Source organism: Aedes aegypti, chromosome 3, assembly GCF_002204515.2.
Source record: "Aedes aegypti strain LVP_AGWG chromosome 3, AaegL5.0 Primary Assembly, whole genome shotgun sequence".
Lineage (NCBI taxonomy): Eukaryota > Metazoa > Arthropoda > Insecta > Diptera > Culicidae > Aedes > Aedes aegypti.
This window is the reverse complement of record NC_035109.1, coordinates 177,433,426-177,454,260: the sequence shown is the minus strand read 5'-3', so window position 1 is coordinate 177,454,260 and position 20,835 is coordinate 177,433,426. Positions and strand designations below refer to the sequence as shown.

The window sequence follows — 20,835 nt, the reverse complement described above, 5'->3', positions numbered from 1 at the left end:
TCACGTTTTGACGCGTTCCGTACTGTACGATCATGTTCCTTACATTGTTTGTGGTTCCTCTATTGGTAGCATTTCAAGTCCTTAGTCATAGCGATGCATATGGGGATCATTCTGGCGATAATTCATACTGCCTCCTACGATACGGTGTGGTAGGCACTTGCTACTTGTCAAGCCGTGAGCCACAACATACTTGCCAGTTTTTCTCGATTGCGCTTGGTTCTCAACACTGCAGTCTAACGGTGCGGCCATAGTAACGCGTCCGCGTCCGCGAACGCGATGCGATCAAAGGATTTCCTGTTGTTGATATTCTGCTTTGCGGGCTCGCACACGCGCACGCATCGCAAGACGCGTTCACTATGGCAGCACCCTAAGCCGGAGCTCCATATCGCAACATTAATGATAAAACGGTCGCCAGAACCCGAGGAGGAAAGAATAACTCGCCAATAACTTATGCATACCAAATTTTGGTATCATACCACCATTAGGTATTGTTCAGTTATCAATACCTCATTTTGGTATTATAATGGTATTTGAAAAAATGTTTAAAATGCAGAGGCGTCGCGTAGTCTAATTATCAACCTGTGCACTTCAAATTTATAGTCATATTATTTTTGCATTATTGGATTCAAACCATTTTTTAAAGTTAATAAAAATGTGTAACCACTGGCTATCTCTCAGTTGATTCAAAATATTTAAGATTTCATGTGCTAATCGGGTTGTTTTGTTTGATTTATAAACTCAACCAACACTTTCTCAATTTTAATGATTAGTCATCATTATGGGCAAATTGTAAAATTGAATATTATAATTATGTGGGTCATCAGTGACGACTTATAAAACACTGGATTCTAGCTTAAAGCCTGTCTACGATAAATTTCGGACACGGATGGCGGGTGTACCACAGAAAGTTCGAGAATTTTACAGAAAGAAGGATTAACATCCTTGTCAACTGTTTATTTTGTAGATATAACTCTTTTATTCTGAAATAAACAATTGTTTTTGTTGAATTATGAGTAACTTTTTTTTGCTGCCATTATTTGGGTGTCCGAAATTTAACGTGGACAGGCTTTATATTGCAATACTACAATAGGGCAATTCAAATTTTAAAAATGTTTGAGAATCCAATCTCCCATATGCTCCCTACCATTCTTACCATAAAAATAGTGTTCTGTGAAATTGTCAGCTTCCTATGTGGTGATTTAAAGGTGGCCCAAGGACAATGTAAGTTTATATGGAAATTACTATGGAGAAATTTTGAGAAATGTTCCAAACACTCTAGTACTGTAATGTAAGTAGAAACTTATCATCCCATATTGAAAACTCATTCTTCAAACCCTAATGAAGGATGTTGCTGAAGAAACAAATCCATTTTGAGCTAATTTTGTTTGGGATTTTTGTACATGTTTGCAGGGCTATAATCCCATAATAAGCTAAATAATAGCAAACCAACTCATGAATACCACTTCTGCTATCGGCCTGATTGAATTTCTCTCTTCAGCAAATTTATTTATTATGGTTTGAAGAATGAGTTTTTACTATGGGATAAAAAAGTTTGTACTTACATTACAGTACTAGCGTGTTTGGAACATATATCAAAATTACTCCATAGTAATTTCCATATAAACCTACATTGTCTTTGGGCCACCTTTAAATCACCACCTAGAAAGCTGAAAATTTCACAGAACACTATTTTTATGGTAAGGATGGTAAGGTGCATATGGGAGATTGGATTCTCAAACAATTTCAAATTTTGAACCGCCCTAATACTACAATCATAGCTTACATATCTTTATTGTGCTCTGCAAGATAAATCCACGTAATGCGATTATCTGAAAATACCGTCGCAGTGATAATGAAAATCACCAAATGTTTCAGATTTAGCAAATTTGAAACATTTGCATCTTTGAAGAACGAAAAAAAATCTTAGCCTACTTGAATTATGACGTTGCGTTTGAATTGCGCGCATATCTTCTGCGCGTTACCGCCGCTGCTGGATGTGGATTTAAAATGAGCGCCGCAATACATATAGTTAATTCAAGATCGGTAGCATCGTGTAGTGCACACCTTTTTAAAAATGCTCGCTTTTAAAATACATCCCTCTTGAGTTTATTTTCTGTTTTTCATCTAACTGACTATTGCAAGTACCCCCGCGCTGTATGTGAAAAGCGAGATTTTTAACCAGTTTAGTTAAAAAAACAGCAGCGCGAGTGCCAAATGAGAAGAAACTTCCTAGAAGGAAGTTCCTATCGTTAGCCGCCCGAAAAATCCACCTGACTTCACACCACAAGCTTGGTGATGCTGAAGGCGCCAAGGTCAAAAGAGAGCAAGCAAAATAGGTCTCTCCAGTAGATTGATTTCTCTCTTATCTCTCCCATTCGCACGCTAGCACCGATCGAATTGGTAATGTAGAAGAACTGTGCACCGGCCAGAGTTGACGCTTTGGCAACTTACACACTCGCATTTGTAACTCAAATAGCTTTCTACCACATATACAGAATTGCGTGTACGATACAAGGCAGCGCGTTTCCCGATGAGAGTGCACGCGTTGGTCTTCATCGTCACAGCAGCGAAGTGTAGCGTGGAACAAAATGTTGCGTAGCATGCAGCATGCTGAGCGCGTAGAGAAAATGTGGTCACAAATCGCGCATCGCATCAAACAGCTTTTGCATTTAATTTGCATAGAAAAATTTACCAACAGATATTTTGTCAGATGAAAATTGCGTTACAAGCTATCAATAATAGTGAAAATGAAATGGGCTAAATTTAATATTATTAAGAGAATTATTTAATTGTACTTCAAAAGTAGTACATATAGGCCTATTCACATGACGTCTCAAATCAGCTGATCGGGAAGCACTTTGACAGCTCTTCTATGAAAATGACAGGCCCGTGTTAGCACCGGTCCTCCACCGATGTAAACAAATGCATAGACGGATATGTCACATGAAAAGGCCTATTGTAGGTGGTTAGGTTGAACAAGTTGCTACCTGTGCAGTGCACATGTTGCACATGTGGACGCGACGCCTCTGTTAAAATGATTAAAAATACTTCATTTTGGTATTCGACAGCTATTGAGGACTGCTGGAGGTATTGAACTAGTATTGAAAAATTTCACTTTTATATGAAAATCCATCAAGTATTATTTAGGTATTACAATACCTGATCTAGTTATCAGCTTGGTATTTGTAGAATATGAAGAAGGTATTATTTGAGGTATTTTACCTCTTATGCAGGGTTCATTCATACCTCATTTAGGTTGTAAGTATTGAAAATTATCTGGTATGGAATACCTCAATTTGGTATTCAGTAGTTATTTTCTTCTGCTCGGGAAGACGCTTCGTTCTACTTATTGGTCTTTCAACATTAGGCGAGATCCTAGCTAGTGTTGCCCGCTTTCGCCATCTTCTCGCAGGCATACTCGACACTGGTGTTGAAAATCAATCGGTCGTCGACTAACACGCCGAAATGCTTCAGAGAACGTTTCGGCGAGATTGTTTGTGTGTCCTCCAAAATTGACCTCAAACCAATGGACCGCTTTACAGTTACTGACTAGCACTAACTCCAACTCATGATGAGACAACTGCAATTTGACTCCATCCATCAACGTTTTGGTAATGTTGAATGATTCCGCCGCAAGAATCCGTGTTGGATCGAGTATGGGTCCCTGTGGGTTCGTGTCAAAAACCAGTACTCTGCTATAAAAGAAGCTTTGCAGCTTTGCTATAAAACGTAAAAATACTTCCGTTCGATAAAAGGTTGGGTTTATTTCTGAATTTTTGTTAGTACAGTGTTGCTGGGTTGAATTCGAAAATTATCTTTGTGTCGCAACACATCAAATCAAATGGAATCGAAACTAAAAACAAATTACTCATTTTTTACTGTTCATACACCCCCCGTTGATAATTCAGTTTCAACAGAAGGCATCACAGCAATCTTCGTTACCGCTCGCTTGTAATCACCGCTCGTCGTTCTAACTGCACAACATCATCGTCTCCGGGATGCACAGCCGAAATCCGCCCACGCTTCCATTGTTGTGGTGCCAGATTTTCATCAACCAAGAACACTAACGCACCAACCTTGAAGCTCGAGTTCGCATTTGTGTTCCACTTCTGGCGACCTTGCAAATGGTGAAGGTATTCGCGAGACCACTTGCTCCAAAAATGTTAGTGCATCAGCTGGATGTGCTGATATCTGTCGAGTCGCCCCAGTTTCTCATCACCATATGATGACACAGGAAGAGCTACGCCAGAACGGCCAATCAAAAAATATGATGGCGTCAGAACGGATTAGTCACTTGGGTCATCTAACATCGGGCACAACGGTCGCGAGTTGAGAATGGCTTCCGTCTGGGCGAGAAAAGTGCTCATCTCTTCGAAGGTAAGTCGTGTCTCACCCACAACTCTCTTTAGGTGATATTTAATAGATTTCACCCCTGCTTCCCAGACCCCACCAAAGTGTGGGCTTCTGGGGGGAATGAAATGCCAGCGGATACCCTTTGCACTACAAAACTCCTTTACTTTCAGTTGGTGCTGCTGGTCTTCGAACAGCTGTTTCAGGGCTGCTAACTCGTGATTTTCACCTACGAATGTGGTGGCATTATCACTGTGGATATCGCTCGGAACACCACGCCGGCTGGAGAAACGTTGTAGCGCCGCTATGAAGTCGTCAGTCGACAAGCATGAAACCAACTCGTAGTGGATAGCCTTCACGATCAAGCAAACAAATACGACCACGTATCCCTTAAACAATTTTGTACTTCGGCCTCCCAGTTTGAGCATGAACGGACCTGCGTAGTCGATTCCCACCTTGGAGAACGGTGGTGATGGGTTGACCAGTGATGGAAAGTGGCGAACGCTTCATCTGAACTGGAACAAAAACAAAACCAAACGCTCTCGAGCGTCAGAGCGCTGGCTTACTCGCATCTGTCGACTCCCGAGTAACTGAAGCTAAAAGTGATTCGCGAACGTGTTCGGAGCTGCTCAGAGTCATGTTGTGCTTTTGGGAAAAAAAACTGCTTATCCTCCGAGATTTATAGTTTTCAAGGGCTTTTGACTACAAACGAGTAGTTTACTGTCGATATGATGGTTATACAATTAATTTGTCTGTCAAAACCATAATAAATCACACCTTGCTCGGTTACTCGCGAGTAAACGCTCGCGAGCTTGTTGCTACTTCTTTTGACATGTTCTCCCGAGCAGACGGGTGCGGGCTTACTCACACCTAGCCAGATCCCGAGTCTGTGATGTTTGTTATGCGTTGGTATACACTCGTGAGCTGCTTCGTGATGCGAACTTTTCCAGCACTGGGGTTGACTCGGACTTCGGGGAGGTTTCCCATAAACTGCACGCCTGGTACAGGACGCTGTCGCGCACAGACTTGACACGAAGAAACAACCTTTTTGATGATTTGATTCGCATGCACTGGCCAATAATACTCTCGAACGATAGCCAAAAGTCCATTCTGGCCAACGTGGAAGTGCTCCTGATGTAGTTCTCTTACGATGGTCTCTGTGATGTGGTACTTCTGTGGTAACAGTACCTGATGCTTGCCGTCATATGGAATGGCCGAATATTTAAGGCGACCGCCAACTCGAATAAGACCATCTTCATTAACGAATAGCGCCAGATTTCTGTAAGGTTGTCGCAGAACGGATTTTGATTCCAGCGGTTTCAAGACTTACCTTACCAGTCAGGCTAAGGCCTGGGTGGCCTCTGCTGTACGTAGGAGACGTCTCCATTCGACTCGGTCCATGGCTGCCCGTCGCCAGCCACGCATTCTGCGAAGGGTCCGCAGATCGTCCTCAACTTGATCGACCCATCTTGCTCGCTGCGCACCACGTCGTCTTGTGCCGGTCGGATTGTTTTCGAGAACCATTTTCACCGGGTTGGTATCCGACATTCTGGTGACATGCCCGGCCCACCGCAGCCTCCCAATTTTTGCGAGGTAGACAATGGTTGGTTCTCCCAGCAGCTGGTGCAATTCATGGTTCATCCGCCTTCTCCACGTTCCGTCTTCCATCTGCACTCCGCCGTAGATGGTCCGCAACACCTTCCGTTCGAAAACACCAAGGGCGCGTTGATCCTCTGCACGTAGGGTCCATGTTTCGTGCCCATAGAGGAGTACCGGTCTAATCAGCGTCTTGTAGATGGTCAACTTCGTGCGATGGCGAACTTTGCTCGATCGGAGCGTTCTACGGAGTCCAAAGTAGGCACGATTTCCAGCAACGATGCGTCTCTGGATTTCTCTGCTGGTGTCGTTGTCGGCGGTCACCAGTGAGCCCAAGTACAAGAATTCTTCGACAACCTCGATTTCATCACCGTCAATATGAACTCGAGGTGGGGGGCGTGCCGTGTCTTCTCTTGAGCCCCTCGCTATCATGTACTTCGTCTTTGACACATTGATGTTCAGTCCGATTCGCCTAGCTTCAGCCCTTAGTCGGATGTACGTGTCCGCCATCGTCTCAAAGTTGCGTGCAACAATATCAATGTCGTCGGCGAAACCAAGTAACTGAACGGACTTTCTGAAAATCGTGCCACTCGTGTCTATTCCCGCTCTTCTTATCACCCCCTCTAAAGCAATGTTGAACAGTAAACACGAAAGGCCATCACCTTGCCGTAACCCTCTGCGAGATTCGAAGGGACTCGAGAGTGTCCCTGATACGCGGACTACGCACATCACTCGCTCCATCGTCGCCTTGATCAATCTTATCAGTTTGTCCGGGAAACCGTATTCGTGCATAATCTGCCATAGCTGTTCTCGATCGATTGTATCATAGGCCGATTTAAAATCGATGAATAAATGATGTGTGGGTACATTGTATTCGCGGCATTTCTGCAACACCTGGCGGATGGCGAATATCTGGTCTGTTGTTGCTCGTTCGCCCATAAATGCTGCCTGATATTGTCCAACGAATTCTCTAGCAATTGGTGATAGACGGCGGCATAGAATTTGGGAGAGTACCTTGTAGGCGGCGCTCAAAATTGTGATCGCACGATAATTGGCGCAATCCAACTTGTCGCCCTTTTTGTAGATGGGACACACGACACCCTCCATCCACTCCTCCGGCAATACTTCCTCCTCCCAAATCTTGGAAATAACCCAGTGCAGCGCTCTTGCCAGTGCATCACCACCGTATTTTAGCAACTCGCTCGGAAGTTGGTCCACTCCAGCGGCTTTGTTGTTTTTCAACCGTCTAATCTCCGTTTCTACCTCTTGGAGATCTGGAGGCGGAAGTCTTTCGTCGTCCGCGCGTGCTCCCAAAATTATTTCCGTGCCACCTTCGCTACTGGTCACATCACCATTAAGGTGTTCGTCGTAGTGCTGCCGCCACCTTTCGACCACCTCACGTTCGTTCGTGAGAAGATTTCCGTCACAGTCTCTGCACATGTCGGCTTGTGGCACAAAGCCTTTGCGCGAACGGTTAAGCTTCTCGTAGAACTTCCGTGTGTCTTTAGCGCGGAACAGCTCTTCCATCGCTTCGCGATCTCGTTCTTCTTGATGGCGCTTTTTTCTTCGAAAGATCGAGTTTTGTCTGTTCCACGCCTGTTTATACCGTGCCTCGTTCGCTCTCGTGCGGTGTTGCAGCATTCTCGCCCATGCTGCATTCTTCTCATTCTTCAACTGCTCGCATTCGCCGTCGTACCAGTCGTTTCTCTGATTCGGGGCCGCTGGACCTAGTGCTGCTGTTGCGGTACTACCTATGGCGGATCTTATGGGCCTCCAGCCATCTTCAAGAGTGGCGGCGCCAAGCTGCTCTTCCGTTGGTAGGGCCACTTCTAACTGCTGCGCGTATTCTTGGGCTACTTCTGAGTCCCGTAGCCGCTCGATGTTAAGCCGCGGCGTTTGGCTTCGACGCGAGTTGTTCACCGTCGAAAGTTTTGAGCGCATACATACAGCAACTAGATAGTGATCCGAATCTATATTCGCACTGCGGTATGTGCGAACATTGGTAATGTCAGAGAAGAATTTTCCGTCGATTAGCACGTGGTCGATTTGGTTCTCGGTTAGGTTATCGGGTGATCTCCAGGTGGTCTTATGGATATCTTTGCGGGGGAAGAAGGTGCTTCGGACTACCATACCACGAGAGGCTGCAAAGTTGACGCATCGTTGGCCGTTGTCGTTAGATACGGCATGCAGACTGTTCCGCCCGATCACCGGTCTGTACATCTCCTCTCGTCCTACCTGTGCGTTCATGTCGCCAACAACAAGTTTCACGTCACGCGGAGAGCATCCGTCATAAATCTGCTCCAGCTGCGCGTAAAACGTCTCCTTCTCGTCGTCGGGTCTCCCTTCGTGTGGGCAGTGTACGTTGATGATGCTGTAGTTGAAGAAACGGCCTTTTATCCTCATCTTGCACATCCTTGCGTTGATCGGCTGCCACCCAATAACGCGTTGTCGCATCTTGCCCAACACTATGAAGCCAGTTCCTAGCTCATTTGTGGTGCCACAGCTTTGGTACAAGGTAGCCGCTCGATGCCCGCTTTTCCACACCTTCTGTCCAGTCCAACAAAGTTCCTGCAGCGCTACGATATCGAAGTTACGGGGATGTAGTTCGTCATAGATTATCCTGTCGCAACCTGCGAAACCAAGTGACTTGCAGTTCCATGTTCCAAGTTTCCAATCGTAATCCTTATTTCGTCGCGTGGGTCTTTGCCGATTGTTCCGGGTCGTATTATCTATGTTATTCGCAATAAGGTTTTTTACGGGTGGCTTATTGGGCCTACGCCAACACTCCTGTCTCGCCGGAGCGCCATCGTGCCAGCTCTGTTTAACGTCCCAACTAACACTAGGACGATCGCGCTGATGGGGCTACCACCTTGGATTTAGCTGTGCACGATTCAGCATTTCTTACTCAGCCGCTGGATACCAGAACAGACGCTGTTTGAGCCGCACCTCCTGGTGAACAGACGCACGAGACGTACCTCCTCAATCTAGCTGATGTCAGAAGGACAACAGTGCCCAGGCTGCACTACCAGCTAAGTACGCAATCCTTAGCTGGCGGTCTTTGTCATCGTTTGACCCGTGGAAGCGTGAGGACCAGAGCTGTGTTGAACGCTCCTTCCTAGTTGTCGACTCACCGTTTTGCAGCCCAAGCGGTTTCAAGACATCACCATATGATTCACGTTGAACGAGCAATAAAATCGACTTCTCAGCCATCCTGATTTCGTCGGCTGTAATTTCACCAAACTACTTCTTCTTATGCATTACTATATCGATGTAACGATGAACATAAACCCATGCTCTCTGGAACCTCTTGTAGCTACTCAGTCTGTTAAGTACAATCGGTGGGTCCGACCGTAATGCTGCCATCATTGCAGTCGATTTCACCTCCGTAATCATGGATTCATCAAACGGCTCAGGTTCACTCAGGATGGGTTGAGGTTCCCATAGCATATTTGCACCACTCCACCACTGGTTCTTCTGCAACAGATCTTCTGGTTATTCTCCTCGCGATATCGCATCGACAGGATTTTCCTCGGACCGAACGTAACCCCACTGATACGATTGTGTCAGATCAACAATTGCAGCAACACGGTTGGCAACAAATTGGTTTAGAGCGAGAGGAGATTTCTTCAACCAACACAAAACTATTTGGGAATCACACCACAACCAAGACGAATCTTCATGGCCGTAATCACTTTCTTCACCAGTTCTGCCAAAAGCTTCGCACCGCACAACTCGAGTCGTGGTATCGTTGTTGGTTTGAGCGGGGCCACACGAGATTTGCTGGCCACCAAGTTGACGTAGATCGTGCCATCTGCAGTGATGCTTCGCATGTATACAACAACTCCATAAGCGCGTTTGGATGCATCCGAGAACCCGTGAAGCTCCAGAATAACAGCCTCACTCTGAATGACAGAACGGGGCTTCTGCGCCTGATTTAAAGCTGGGAGCTGCTGGCGAAATTGGTGCCATTTTTCTTGCAGGTCATCCGGTAGTTCTTCATCCCAAGCAAGACCCAGACGACATATGTCCTGCATTATCAACTTGGCAAATACAATTACAGGACCCAAGAACCCGAGTGGGTCAAAAAGCTGCCCGATCTCCGACAGAACTTTACGTTTAGTTGGCACCTCCTTCCAATCAGCCACAGTAGCTCGAAACATAAAGTAATCTGCCTGAGGGTTCCAGATCAAACCCAGCGTCTTGACGCTGTTGTTGATGCCTCCATCATCGGAACTGACTTGTTGCTCTTGAAGCTCTTCAGGAATGGCGCCCAAAACATCGTTGCTGTTCGAACAAAAATTATGCACTTCAAAACCACCACGACGTAGCAGTTCTGATAGCTCTGAATAGACTTGAATGACTTCTTCGCTTGACGAGCCGCCGGTCAAAAAATCGTCGATGTAGCTGTCCTCCGTAATGATCTCCTTCGCGACAGCAAAATCTTCACCTTCGTCGATTGCTAGTTGGACCAAGACTCTTGTGGCATGGTATGGTGAACTAGCAACACCATATGTTACGGTTTGAAGTTCATAGGTCTTCAGCTGGCCGTCGTCATTCCACCAGAGAATTCGCTGGTACTTGCAATCATCCTTATGCAGCCGTACTTGCCGGTACATATTTGAAATGTCGGCAGTCAATACCACCGAGTGGATGCAAAATCGAATTATGATCGATACGATGTCATTTTGAACCGTGGGTCCAACTAATACCGTGTCATTGAGCGAGAGGTCTGTGGTGGTTTTAGCCGACGCATCGAACACCACCCTTGTTTTCGTCGTTGAGCTCGAAGCCTTATAAACAGCATGGTGGGGGATGTGATACCCCCCATCGCACGTTGATCCAGCAACCTCCGTCATATGACCTAGAGCTAAGTACTCAGACAAGAACTTGTAGTACTCACCACACTTGGAAGGATTGTTGGCCAGCTGGAGCATCTGCTTATTGAGACGTTTTCGAGCCATGTCATAAGAGTCGCCGAGTTGACTTTCCATGCCGTTAAACGGCAGTCGCACAACATAACGTCCCGAATTTTCACGATAATGGGTAGCCTTGAAGTGCTCCTCAACTAATTCTTCAGTCACAGTCGATGATTTATCGGAGTACACACATTCCAATTCCCAGAATTTGGACATCGTTTGGTTTAGCATCTCTTCATTTCGATTGAGCTGATATACTCGGCGAGACGGTTCTTTCTTGATTGGTACCGAACCAGTTACAATCCACCCTAGTTGTGTTTCGGCTAGGGTAACGCCAATGGTACCGAGCTTCACTCGACCGCCCTTGATTAGATCGAAAAACACCTCATTTCCGATGATCATGTCAATTTTACTTGGTGAATGGAAAGTAGGATCAGCAAAACGTAATCCGGAAGGAATCGTCCATGAACGGGCATCAATTCTCACAGCTGGCAAGTTCGAAGTGATCTGTGGGACGACAAGGAAATCCAGCTTGGGTGAAGCAAACGAACTGGTACAGGATAGGAACTTCGTTGCTAGCAGGAATTTGACACGAGTTTCATTGTTGTTCAAACCGCTGATTGGAACGTCCACTGGAACCATGCTTAACTGAAGTTTATCCGCCAGTTTTTCAGTTATGATGTTGCTGTTTGAACCAGTGTCCAACAACGCACGGCACTTAACGAGAGGGTTGCCTTTTCCAGTAATTAACACTTGTGCTGTCGAAAGAACAACATGATGTTTAGCTCCGCTAATATTAGTGTAGAGAGCTGTTGCACTGCTGCGTTGAGCAGGAGCCTGCTGCGGTTGCACTTCGGAAGCTGTTGATGATTCTTCGCTCTCTTGACGTTTGTCTGGACATTCTACAGTGGGTGCATCGTTACAGTGCAGTAGACTGTGGTGCTTGCGACCACATCCTTGTACCTTACAGCCCTGTTCCGATGGACAGTTAATGACGCGGTGCTTGGCTTTCAGGCAGTTGAAGCACAAGTTTGATTTTACTACAAAACCTTCAAAACGAAATCGATTCGTTCGCTGGAGTACACGCCCTCGTTCACGCAGGAAATCGACGAATTCTTCAAAATCGGGTAGCTCTCCACTACCCAACCTTGTCTCCCATAGCTCCTGTGTTTCCTTGTCCAGCTTTTTTTACAGTACATTCACTATTATGAGCTCCACCAATCCTTCGACGGGAAATCCATGGCCGTTCAAGGCATCCGTGTGTTTCACGCAAACCTCAACTAGTTTGGATAGGGACTTACTACGGTTATCCTTAGTGATTTTCGGGCAGTCCAAGATTGCGTCGATATGAGTGTCCATAATCAGACGCTTGTCCTCATAAGCATCTTCTAGGATCTTCCACGCCGAAGCATAATCTCCGTTATTAACCACTTCCTGGTCGATCTTATCTTTAGCCTCACCGATAAGTGAATTTCGGAGATGAAGGATTTTCATGGCATCGGTTTCGTTTGTGTACCTAGCCATGATACTCTGAAACAAGCTTTTGAAGCTGTACCAGTTTTCGAGGGTTCCGTTAAAGGTAGGAAACGGAGCCTGCAGATGAGGAGCTGGTGCCTGTACATACACCGGAGCCTGATAGGATGTTTGGGGCGCAGGGATGTTCCGGAACTCTTCCATTCTTGTCATTTTCGAATAGACTTTCTCGAAATCGTCAGCTATTCGGCGTAACGTCTCAACGTGTAGCTTGAGTAGATGAATGCTGATGTCCTCTCGCGATGTTTCGCGCATTCGTAGCAGCTTATCGGTCAGTAGCGCCTGCCGATCGCCTAAAATCTCCAAACTCTGCATCATCCTGCGTCTTGTGTTTAACTCCTGCTGTGCAACCTTCTGCTGGGCGATAGTCGGGATTCGATCCCTTTCGTCCTCTTCACTATTCTGCGACCCGGCGAGCGCGTCGAGTATATTCCTTCGCTTAACTTTGCTCGACGGTCCACGGGGTGTGTCGCTTTCACTCATGAATGATCTTCAGCCTCTTCTTTGGCTACACAAACACACGAGTCTCGCGCACTTTCAATGTTAGCGTTTTCGGACTGTTAATCAACACGACGGTGTCAAATCCACACGCACAATGTCAAACCGTTTGACATTTGCTTTTCGCCAACATGGCTACCCATCTGTCTTTTCTGCTACGAGCACTGTTGTCGAAGCCACGTCGACCACTTTTCACCAAGATGGCTACCACTATGTCTCGTGCCACGGGCACTCTACCGAATCCGCTCCGGCAATAGCTTTTCGCCAAGATGGCGACCGTCCAATTGCTTATGCCACGGGCACTCACTTTTGGTGGCGAAGCACCACCAACGCGTAATTTGGCCTTGCGCCAAAATAATTAGCACCCGGTGCTAATCAATCACTCGCGAACGCCGGAAACCATTCAAAATTCCTCCGATGATCCGGGAGAACGGACCAAAAAATGTCCAACGATAGCTCAGGCTTAGATTTCGGCAGGAAAATCGGATGGTTTGGCACACTATCGAAAAACGTAAAAATACTTCCGTTCGATACAAGGTTCGATTTATTTCTAATTTTTTGTTAATACAGTGTTTTTTTTTATATATATAAGGCACTCTGTGCTCGTGGCCACTACTGTGCCGGAATCAGTTGATCTGTGTCTTCTTTACCGATACAGATCTATTTTTAACTTATCTATATTTACATCTTCTTTCACTCTCTCCTACTCTTTTACTCTCACACCGAGCAGGTAGGAGAGAGCTCTGCTGTTAGTGAGGCTAGCGCCTGCGAAGAGGGTCAGTTTGACTCAGTCACCATCTGATACTGACGGAGGATGGATGTGCTCCCCAAAGCACAGTCCTCCGTGAAGCGTCTTCTGGTGACTGGACGGTTTTTTTTGTGGAGGGGCTGGGAATCGAATCCATGACCTTCCGCTTATGAAGCGAAAGCGTAACCTCAAGGCTACAGACCCTCCTAAAATAATAATACAGTGTTGCTGGGTTGAATTCGAAAATTATCTTTGTGTCGCAACACATCAAATCAAAAGGAATCAAAAGGAATTACTCATTTTTTACTGTTTTACTGTTATTTTAAGAAAAAAAAAACAAATTCTTGTTGCTTCGCATTATATCGCGTAAGATACTTTATTCGGCCAAACATATTTATGCTAAGCGTCTATTAGTGAGACGTAGTATCATGGTGAGTATTCAAATTAATAATTTTCGGCGACTACGTTCAGTGGCACTTGTTATGCGTAGATTTTTTACGGGGCATTACGCTTATCAAAATAAATATGTCAAATTATAAGTATCTTATAACTTACCTCAGCAAACGCCGGATACTTCATGGTTGATCCCAGTTTCTGCACCGAGTCTATGTACACATTGATCTGATGATAGGAGAACAATCTCTTCGGAGGAATCACACTCACAGTAATGGAGTGCCAGCGGCCGTCCAGCAGATGCGTCGATTGAGCCGTAGCCGTGAAAAATTCCTTTTTCGTGATGACACTAACCACAAAATTGCCATTCTTTTGAACGAAAAATTCATATCCCGTCCCAAAATTAGTTGTCAAGCTGAACAAATGTCTCCGATAGTTTTGCAGGTTGATTCCTTCCTCGTCGCTGTAGTGTTCAACGTCCTTGTCCAGGCGAACCCAAGCATGGAATACGAATCCGTGGGCGGTGTCCCATTTGCGTATTTCGGGAATTGTTATTCCATTTGTGTTTCCTTGGATGTCCAGATACTCAACGGGAGTGACCCCGAGCGACAGCCTGTACTGCGATACCCTAAGAATGACTTCCAGCAATTGCTTTCGGTACTCAAAGTTGACTTCGATCCTAAGTAGTCGCAGAAGGCATTTCAGCTCGATTGGATGAATACTATGCTTGGCTAGCTCCTCGATTAGTTTGAGTAGATTTATGCTGCATTTCGAAGTTAATCTGTTTTGATCGGTTAGACAGCTATCTACAATACACTTGATCATCCTTTGCTCCGAGATGGCATGTTTACTGTAAAAATAAATAAGAATGAGAATTACACAACCGAAATTTGTAATTACAGTGCTGGTAGGGACTAAGTGTCTTGAAAAAAGGATCTTCTGAGATTATCCTGTGATAGTATTTAGGGAAATTTTAAGAGGAATCACTGTGGAAGAAGTAACGTTGGAGTGCTCAAGGATTTTCTGGGAAAAATCTGAAGAAATTCCTCTAAGCAGGAATCGCTGGATAAATTAGTAGGGTAATTGGTGGAGGAATCTCGCGAAATAGTCTATGAAAAAGCGAAAAAGCCTAAGAAAAATAAGTGACTTTAGAGACTCGTTTGGTTAAAATAGAAACTTTAGATATTTTTTATTAGAAATAGAGACCCTGATGGTAAATGATGTTGACTTACTTCTGTACGCTGGCCGAACACTTCTTCAGCAGCACATCGCTGGTGTAGTTTTGTTCCGATTCGGCCATGGCAGGAATCCATTGCACCAACTTGGTAACAATCCTCGCATTCAAACTGTGGTAATCCCCTCCTTCGAAGGCAAAATACAAACAATCGCACACCAAATCATGGGAGGGCCGTCCGAAAAGTTTAAGCCCATCAAACAGAACGTTTATGTTATTCGTATGCATCAGATTGTAGTGAATTTTCTCCGAGCAACTGCAAAGTTTGTGGAAATTTCGGACTAATGTTGATCCCAAGGTTTGATGATCGATGTGCCAGGACTGTTTGGAAGAAAACCAATGCATCAATGAAATATGTTTCAACTAAAGTAGAATAGTTACCTTTACTCGTTCTGGAATTTGCACCAGACTGGGTATGAACTTTGCTTCGAACATTGCATTGCACAGAACGTGTTTGTTAACGTGCGCCGGTAGGAAGTGCTCTATTATTCCGATGATCGCGTTTAGCGCATTGACATCGATGTAATTATCATCATTTGGCGACACCTCGAAACTTTCCGCCGGCGAAGATTTTTGCATAAAATGGTCCGTCTCCAGCAAAGTGTGAACGGCTCCCAGATACAGTTGAAAAATAGTGAGTAAATCGATTTGGCGCTAGAATTAGAGCAGTGAGAATCGTTGCGAAGGTTGGTATAATTAACTTCTGTTGGAATTTACCTGTTCAGGACTAGACTTTTGCAATATGATTGCCATCATTGAGAAACACTGTAGCACGAGCTGACGTAGATTGGAATCGCTTTCCCACTTGGAAAGGATATCCATTATAATGGTAACTGTAGCGGGACTTATGGCACGTAATCCATTATCCTGAATCATAGCAAAAATTATTAGAACTTAGGCTACAACAAATCACATCAAACAATGTTTAAACGTGTTAAACGATGACATGCATGCAATTATTGACTAATGACACATTCGAAGGGAAAATAACATTAAAAGCGTAAGGACTCACCACATTCGCAGATCCTTCACCAGAGGGATAGTTTAGATGGTAAGAGTTAATGTTCTGATTCGTTTCTGAAATTAGAGCAACCTATAAAGCGTTCGGATTCGAAATTGGAAAACGTTACCCATTAATATATTAGAGACAATAAGTTTCGTTGCTGGTGATTATGATGAGGAAAAACCGTAAATTGCTTAGAACCACCATTAATTGGCGTGGTTGAAAAAAACTTTCAAAAATACGAAAACTTTCTTCTAGTATTGTTTTTGTTAACTACCTTCGGCATACATCTCTCATAAGCAAGTGTGTTTATTCTTAGCTGTAATGCACCTCTAATAACATATTTTTTCAACGTAACATCCTTGGCGATTTTTAAGAAAACTTCTGAGTGATCTTCTTCTAAAAATAAAGTGTATACTTAATCCTTTCTTACAGCTATATTCCACATCAATCAAAACGCTGTTTCTAGGAAAATGCTTGAATAAAAGTTGTGCCATAAAGGCTAAGTTTTTTTTTTTTTTCCTCATCTGTAGAGCCTTTTAACCACTGCTTCCATTATTTAGGAATATTGTGGTATGACCCATATTTTATTTGGTGCTCATCAAATATCCTTTCACAATTGAGATGTGATAGACATTGGTTGATGTGTCACACTGTCCCAACTGGGCACAACTCGTTTTATAAAGTCTATTACCCTATTAGGACTACCTTGCCAAATTTCCAAGGGCTTCAATAACCCTTTTCCAAATGTTAACGTTCTTTGATTAAGCAATGCTCCGCAGTTGCAGAGTAAATGCTCAGCAGTTTCGTCTTCAGCTTGACAAAAACGACACTCAGAGGATTGTATTTTTCCTATATTTTTAAGATGATACCTACTTGGGCAGTGACCGGTCATCAGGCCAGTTATTACCCTAAGATTTCCTTTATTAAGATTCAGTATAGCCCGGGCTTTAGCTAGACTGGGTTTTATGAATCTTTTCGCTTGCTTGGATGTATCCGTGGCGTTCCAATTGGATTCTACCATGGACATTTCCCAATTTTTCAGTTTCATCCTGAGAGTGCACTCAGGAATACCACAGAACGGTTCAGGGCCGACAAAGCTCGAAGCTGCACCCTGTCTTGCTAGATTGTCGGCGATTTCATTCCCCTTAATTCCACAATGGCCGGGCACCCAGTACAATGTAACTTCGTTCCTACTGGCCAATTGCTTCAAAGAAAGAATGCATTCCCACACTAACTTTGATCTACATGTGAATGCCTTTAGAGCATTCAAAGCTGCTTGACTGTCTGAGAAAATACAGATCTTTGCAAACCTATAGTTTCTTTTGAGACAAACATTTGTACAGTCATGATGGCTTGTATTTCAGCTTGGAACACAGTGGGACTGCGCCCCATAGCGATTACCTTGCTGATGCCAGGGCCGAAAACTCCAGCTCCGGTATTGTCGCCCATCTTTGACCCGTCGGTATAAAACACAATAAAACCTGCACGTAAACTTGGCCCACCAGAATCCCAAGTATAGCGGCTTGGTTTAACCACTTTAAAGGGAACATCATAGTTGGTCTTCGTTGTCATCCAATCTTCTATTGTTTTGTTATCTGAATTCAAATTGAATTCCTTGATGATTTTCATGTGACCAATCAAATCACCATCTAGTATTTTATTATAACGAATAAACTGCAAGGCATTTTTTGCAGCTTGCAGTTTAATGAATTGATGCAAAGGCAGTATATTAAGAAGGGCATTCAAGGCAACCGATGGTGTACTTTTCATTGCCCCTGTCATTGATATACAAGCAAGTCTCTGCAACTTAGCCAGCTTCTTCTGAGCGGTTACCTCATTTGTCTTGGGCCACCATACCAGTGAAGCATAACTAATTTTTGGTCGGACTATTGCTGAATAAATCCAGTTTACCATATTAGGTCGCAGTCCCCAAGTTTTTCCTAGGGCTTTATTGCAGACCCATAGGGCATTAGTACCCTTACTTATGACCTTGCTTAGATGAGAGTTCCAGTTCAATTTCTTATCCAAAGTAACACCAAGGTGTTTAACTTCTTCCGAAAATTGAATTTGAACTCCATTCAAAGAAGGCTGTATAAGCTTTACCTTTTTCCTTCTGGTAAAAGGCACGATAGTAGTTTTTGAAGGGTTTACGTTTAACCCCTCTTTCCTACACCATTTGAGAGTAATGTTTAACGCAGTTTGCAACCGATCGAAAATCGTGTTATCAAACTTTCCACGAACCAAGATGGCCACATCGTCGGCATATCCAATTACCTCAAAACCTTGATCTATTAAATTTCTAAGGAGTTCGTCTACTACAAGAGACCACAGTAAGGGCGATAACACTCCTCCTTGAGGACATCCCTTCGTAGATCTTATAGATATTTGCGCACCTCCTAGATCAGCAGAAATTGTGCGACCCTTGAGCATGGTCATAACCCATTCGATAACACTTTTATCCAAGCCCCTTGCTTCCATGGCTGAACTCATAGAGCTATAGGATGCATTATCGAATGCTCCTTCAATATCGAGAAAAGCAACCACGGCTATTTCTTTGGCTTCAAGAGATTTCTCGATTTTATTTACCAGCGACTGCAGCGCCGTAATGGTAGATTTACCTGATTGATACGCAAATTGGTATTTACAAAGAGGCATTTCTATTAAACTTGTTGACTTGATGAAGTCATCAATTATTTTTTCCATTGTCTTTAAAAGAACAGAGGAAAGGCTTATAGGTCTAAAGGCTTTGGGAGTTGTTTTATCCTTTCTTCCAGCTTTTGGAATGAAGACAACTCGGACCTTTTGCCACGCTTTTGAAATATATGAAAGCGCAACACTTGCTTTGAATATTTCGGTTAAGAGCGGACAAAGCGTCTCTTTTCCTTGTTGCAGTAAGGCTGGGAAAATATCATCTTTCCCGGCAGATTTGAAAGGCTGAAAAGAACTCAATGCCCATTCGACCCTCGAAGGCGTGAAGATTTCACAAGCTTTCTGATAGGCATTTATCGACCATACATGTCTTGCCTCATCTGAGACCTGTTCTTCATCCGAATATGGGATCGATTCAGGGAAGTGAGTTCTCATCATTACTTCCAGTGTTTCAGAAGAGTCAACAGTATAAATGCCGTCTTCTTTTTTAAGGCAACCTAGACCATTTGAATGGTCTTTTGAAAGGACTTTGTGCAGCCTTGCAGCTGCAGGAGCGTTGTTGATGGTTTCACATACCCGTCTCCAGTCCTTACGTTTGGCGTGCCTTAGTTCTCTGTTGTATTCTGTTAGGGCTTTTTTGTATTCAACCCAATCTAAAGTGATCTTTGCTCTATTGAACAACCGCCTGGATTTCTTCCTCAATCCTGCCAGCTTGTCATTCCACCAAGGCACATCCCTGTTAGATGACCTTTGTTGAATAGGACAGCTAGCATGATAAGATGAGACCATTTGGTCAATGATCCCATCAGAGGCATTTTCCAGTTGTGAAACAGTCGTGAACTGTTCACCGTTATACGAATTCTTATTCGTTAAATGAAAACGATAGAGATCCCAATTGGTTTTCTTCGGGTTTCTATAGCTTTCTGTTATTTCTGATCCAGCTTCAAAATCGAACCGGATTTGTTTATGATCTGACAATGATTCTTCATCAGAAACATGCCAGTTCACAATCTTCTCCGATAACAAGTCGCTACAGATCGTGAGATCAAGAACCTCTTGTCGGATAGAGTTTACAAAAGTAGGAGAATCACCTCTATTACATATGTCTATGCTGTTAGACGACATGTAGTTTAAAAGATCTTCTCCTCTTTTATTAATATCGGTGCTGCTCCAAATTGTATGATGGGCATTTGCATCGCACCCTATTATAAATTGGGCATTAATTTTCTTACAGTAGTTGACAAAATGAACGACAGAGCATGGAGGCACATCTTCAACATCTCCAGGAAAGTAAGCAGAAGCAATACATACCTCCGTTTTCCCACGGATAGTTGGCACCTCTACTTTGATCGCAACAATGTCTCTACGGATAAATTCTGTAATTGGGACAAATTTTGTGTCCCTATTTACAAGAATAACCGTCCGTGGTTTGGACTGAGTTTCGTCGTACAAAACTCTACAACTGCTCGAAGGGCAACCAAGTACCCTTCCATTATTTACCCAGGGCTCTTGAATTAGTCCCACATTGATATTTTCCTTGGTGAACCTTCTGCTGAGCACTGCTGATGCGCCCTTTGCATGATGAAGGTTCACCTGGATAATTTTGATTCGATTCATATTACATTAACATGCTCCCACTCGTATCAAGCCTCTGATTTAAGGCTAAATATGAGTAGCCGATTATTTCGGAGAAGTACAAGGTCAACTGTGCCATTGCTCCGGGTAGCACAGTAAGGGCATAATACTGTGGAGGGTGCCCTGGTACTCCACAGGCACCGTTCACGGTTAGGTTTCTTTTGACCCCCCTAACCATTCATTCCTAGGCACGGTATGCTTTTAGCCGCATGACACCATGAATTAGGGGCCACCTGTATGATGGACTTATACCATCGGAACAGGCAATCCGTAGTGT

General features: G+C 44.1%; 1 protein-coding gene across 2 annotated transcripts in view; it reads right to left on the bottom strand.

Annotated features, from left to right (window-relative positions):
• The window catches only part of LOC5573590 (neurobeachin-like protein 1), a 232,880-nt gene that overhangs the window by 193,667 nt on the left and 18,378 nt on the right, over positions 1 to 20,835 (bottom strand). Inside the window, exons 5-9 of one of the 2 annotated variants that reach the window (XM_021848942.1) lie at positions 16,281 to 16,361; positions 15,986 to 16,135; positions 15,650 to 15,922; positions 15,267 to 15,589; positions 14,197 to 14,884 (exon numbers count right to left, since the gene is read on the bottom strand). In XM_021848942.1, coding sequence (XP_021704634.1) covers positions 14,197 to 14,884; positions 15,267 to 15,589; positions 15,650 to 15,922; positions 15,986 to 16,135; positions 16,281 to 16,361 — 1,515 coding nt within the window. The remainder of the gene's footprint in view (positions 1 to 14,196; positions 14,885 to 15,266; positions 15,590 to 15,649; positions 15,923 to 15,985; positions 16,136 to 16,280; positions 16,362 to 20,835) is intronic. The other variant, XM_021848943.1, reaches the window with a different exon arrangement.